Source organism: Cariama cristata, unplaced genomic scaffold (genome assembly GCF_000690535.1).
Source record: "Cariama cristata isolate BGI_N322 unplaced genomic scaffold, ASM69053v1 scaffold33273, whole genome shotgun sequence".
NCBI classification, from domain to species: Eukaryota; Metazoa; Chordata; class Aves; order Cariamiformes; family Cariamidae; genus Cariama; species Cariama cristata.
This window is the reverse complement of record NW_009610715.1, coordinates 23,767-28,029: the sequence shown is the minus strand read 5'-3', so window position 1 is coordinate 28,029 and position 4,263 is coordinate 23,767. Positions and strand designations below refer to the sequence as shown.

Here is a 4,263-nt window from a genome sequence, read left to right as displayed (position 1 = left end):
GTTGTAACACACTCTCCAAAATTATTTGCCCTTCCTCTCAGCTGCTATTTTGTGATTAGCGCAACAAAGGCAGAAAAGATCTCTTTTAACTTCTTCCACAGCCATTGAAACCTGTGGAGAGGAACGGGCCGGGGCTGGAATACAAAGTCAGCTGGCGGCAGCGGGGAGTCGAGGCGGACTGGAATGAGGAGACGGTGAAGAAGCATTCTCTGACCCTGCGAAACACTCCCACCTTTGTGCCTTATGAGATCAAAGTCCAAGCAGTAAATAATTTAGGATCCGGTCCTGAACCAAACGTTACCATCGGATATTCAGGAGAGGATGGTAAGGAGCGGAAACTTTCATGTAAAAATACGCTGCGTGGGGGATTCTTGTGATGCAAAACGATCGGATATGGAGTGATGGATTAGGAAGCCTATGGCTAAAACCGCTTAAATGGCAGCGCTCAGCGTGATGGGCTACATGAGACACAGATATGACTGATGCTGGCTGCTGTGGATGCCAGCTTGCTCGAGTTTGAGGGGTTTTTTGGAAAGGTCACTTGTGCTTTCATTAATCTCAGTTGCTGGCTTAATGTGGATACTTGTTTGAAGGCCACAGTCCATAAGAAGTCTATGAAGTGTAGCAGTCATTGTGTTGTACTTGGTGGGAAAAAAATCTTTAGCTTGTCTGGGACCCGATTCAACAGTTTAACACTGTGAGAAGTTAAATACTCCGGCAATTAGGTGTAAACACTCAGGCACTGGGCGTTGTAGTGAATTTATAGATGATGCCACATTCCCATGTATCCTGGGTGTTCCCTTGTCCATTGAGTCCTTGAAGAACGGGTCCTCTTCTCCAGTCTCGGTTTCTGTCCAGTGGCTTTCCATGGCTCCCGCATGACACAGCCCTCTCTCAGGCCTCCCTGTGTCTCGGGAGAGGTCTTCCTCCACTGTAAGGCTTTGCTTTGGATCTGCTCCTGCTCCAGGCTCCCTCCCTGGGTCTTCTCAGTGCCTGCCCACCTCTGATTTTGGACTCTGCCTGGCCTGCGGTGCATCATCCAGACCAAATCAAACAAAGAGGCTTTCTCCCCTTGCCATCTATTTTCACAAAATAGATACCCTGGGCTGCTCTGAAATGACAACAACCGCTTGTGATATGATACCCGCCCTTTGCACATGCTCTTCAAGCTCCAGCTTCACAATGGGCTTTAATAATCACGTCTCATTAGGAGAGGTGAACATAGGGGCGGATTGCCCTGCTAATAGAATTAATGCCGGTGGCACACGGGATGCAACAGCCCTGCTGTGTCCGTGGGGCACTGGATAATGTCACTTCTGAGGCCACCTCAACATCTCTGAACAGCAGCCTGTCCCCTTTGGTGTTCACTGCATGACTAGAGAAGGTATTTGGAGGACTGGGAATGTATCCAGCTGCAGTAAAGCAATGCCAAGCCTCACTTTAGGAAGCAACCCAGTTAAGCGCTAACACCACTGAAAAAAGGAATCTTTTTTGTAGAAATTAAGGATTTAAATCAGCAAGGGAGTAAACAGCATGGTGGCCAGCTAGCGTGGAGCGCCAAGCTTCCTTGATCCCAAATGCAAATGCTTATTACATTTGCAAACATTTGGCAGCAGGGGCTGGGAGCTGTTGGCAAAGAGGGGCCAGAAGGGCCAGCGAACGGTCCATGGTTCAGATCGGCAGATTAATTTTATTAGTTAAAGTCAGACAGTTTTCATCCCGTGCAGAATCTGAAATCTTTAAGTTGTTTTCCTAAGAATGAAATAAACTGACAGCTTGAATGGGCTTTGAAAACTCCACAGTGGATTAGCCAACTAAGACAAGCACATATTTGGCTGCTTATTAAAATGACCAGACAGCCACGTCCTTGATTTAACCCACCGCATCCCGCAGCCATCACTCCCCAGTAGCAGTAACATTGGTGCTGCTGCTCCCACCTCTCCACTTGCTGCAGCTTCTCGCAGAAGCCGTTGTGGAGTATCGTGATCCATGGTAGGTGACTTGAAACTGTCAGTAAAGTTACTGTGATAACCATAGATGTAAAAAATGTTACCAACTGTACAGAGGGGAGCAAATCCTAAGGTGGGCTCTCTGGAGAACTCCTCTTGTTGAGTGAGCGCACCGAGCTCTGCGTTATCAGCCCTGAATGGACCAGTTTGATGTTCACAACCTGGCAAGTGCTTCCTGGTGTTTCACCAGCATAACGCTTTGGTGCTGGGAAAGGTCTTGGTGCTGTTCAGACAGGAGAATCCCCACTGTGCACTCAGAGGTGGCCAACAGGAAGATTTGGTGGGGCATCTGCTCTCCCCTGTAGTGTGTATGGCAGAAGAGGTGGTGAAAAGTGACAACAGAAAGAAATCCCGCAGCATTTCGGTCTCAAGTTGTGCCAGGGAAGGTTCAGGCTGGACATTAGAAAGGACTTCTTCACTGTTAGAGTTGTTAAGCATTGGAATGGGCTCCCCAGGGAGGTGGTGCAGTCACCATCCCTGGAGGTGTTCAAAAAACGTTTAGATGTGGCACTTCAAGACATGGTTTAGTGGGTTTAGCAGGCATGGTGGCGTTGGGTATATGGTTGGACTTATCTTTGAGGTCTCTTCCAACCATAATGATTCTATGATTCTATGTGTATTTTCCTTGTGTGTCTGTGATGGATCTAATTGTATACCTATCGGTGGAAAATCTTCCTTGCAATTCCATTGTCAGTGGATCAAACCTCTTTCTTTCAGGCGCTCTAATAGCTCTCTGTGTTGTGTAGTGATTAAAATCCTACTGTTTAATGAGCTTAGTTGTAAAATGAAATTGATTATAAAAAAAAAAAAAACAACCTTCCTGATTGCCTTGTTGAGTACTGTGTTAATCATTTTTTTTTATTCTTCTCACTGCTGTAAGCATTACTTGAAACAGGAAATCATAAATACTGGTGTAGAAATTCATATGTCCCAGTGCACCTGTATTCCAGCCCTCAGCAGAAGGCCCTGATATGGCAAAATAATGTTTATTAGCACATTTCAGCCACTGGATGCAGGTGGAATGGCTTTTTTCTTGCCTGCAGTAAGACTGCGTAACTGCCACAGCTTGAGCTGGAAAGCCAAGCCCTGTAGCTGTGAACAGTGTGAAACTGAGCTCTTGTAAGCGCCTTTAATATGCAGCACTTTTGTTTTTACAGTTCCAGATGCCGCTCCTTCCGGCGTGTCGGTGGATATTGTGAACAGCACGCTCGTCAAAGTCTTCTGGTTTGGAATACCAAGGGACAGAGTTCGTGGACATTTAAGAGGCTATAAGGTTACAAATTTCTCTTTAAATATTTGTATATTGTTGAATAAACGAATCCCAGATCAAGGATAGATTGCAATCTCTCGTTTCTGGGAAGATGAGAGAAATCAATATCGTGTTCAGCCCCATACAACATAATTTGTTATAGAAATACCAATCTCAATGCAGGTCAGTTGGTGGAAAACAAAAAGCATGCTGGATGGAAAAAGGCATCACCCAGAGAAACACTTCCTAACGTTTATAGGAGAGAGAAACTATGGGATGATTCCCGGTCTAGAGCCCTTCAGTGAATTCCGCTTGACTGTTCTGGCTTACAACACCAAAGGAGATGGCCCGGAAAGCTCGCCCGTCGTGTTTGAAACTCCAGAAGGAGGTAAGGCAAAATGAGAATATGGGCTAGAGGGACATAAATAGAAATCATCCACGTAACAAGCAAGTTGATTTCCTTATTTAAAGTGATTGTAAAATCTCCAATATTCGTAAAACACTAGAAAGAGGAACTGTAGGTGTAGAGCTAAGCTATATCCTCATTTAACAAGTATGTGTAGAGACAGACCTGTTCAGTCTTCTTCTCTGAAAGCTGATCCCTGTATCTTCCAGTCCCCGAACAACCACGTTTTCTAAGGATCCTGAACTTCGACAAGGACTCCGTCACTCTGTCCTGGGGACTTCCCAAGAAAGCAAATGGCCACCTTACTGGCTACGTTTTACAATACCAGATAAGTATGTGCTTGTTTTACTCTGACTGTAGAATTTAAGAATTATTAGTTGGAATAACATTAGGAAAAAAGAAAAGAAAAAAAAAAAAGAGTTATATATGCAGAGTTATTTAAAACCAAGACTGAAGAGAAGGGCTATTTCTGACATCCGTAATAACAGCCGTAGCATCAGAACGGCATGTTTTGAACTGCGATGTGCACACAGCCTGGTAGAGGGCAGGCTGTAGTCATCTTCCAGAGCAAAAAGTTTTCCACGCACTTTTCTGATGTA

General features: G+C 45.1%; 1 protein-coding gene across 1 annotated transcript in view; it reads left to right on the top strand.

Annotated features, from left to right (window-relative positions):
• Positions 1–101: 101 nt before the first annotated feature.
• Positions 102–4,263, top strand: part of LOC104159943 (neural cell adhesion molecule L1-like protein) — a gene marked incomplete at its 5' end in the record, with an annotated part of 16,678 nt that continues 12,516 nt past the window's right edge. Inside the window, 4 exons of the mRNA XM_009697972.1 lie at positions 102–324; positions 3,167–3,282; positions 3,442–3,646; positions 3,874–3,996. Coding sequence (XP_009696274.1) covers positions 102–324; positions 3,167–3,282; positions 3,442–3,646; positions 3,874–3,996 — 667 coding nt within the window. The remainder of the gene's footprint in view (positions 325–3,166; positions 3,283–3,441; positions 3,647–3,873; positions 3,997–4,263) is intronic.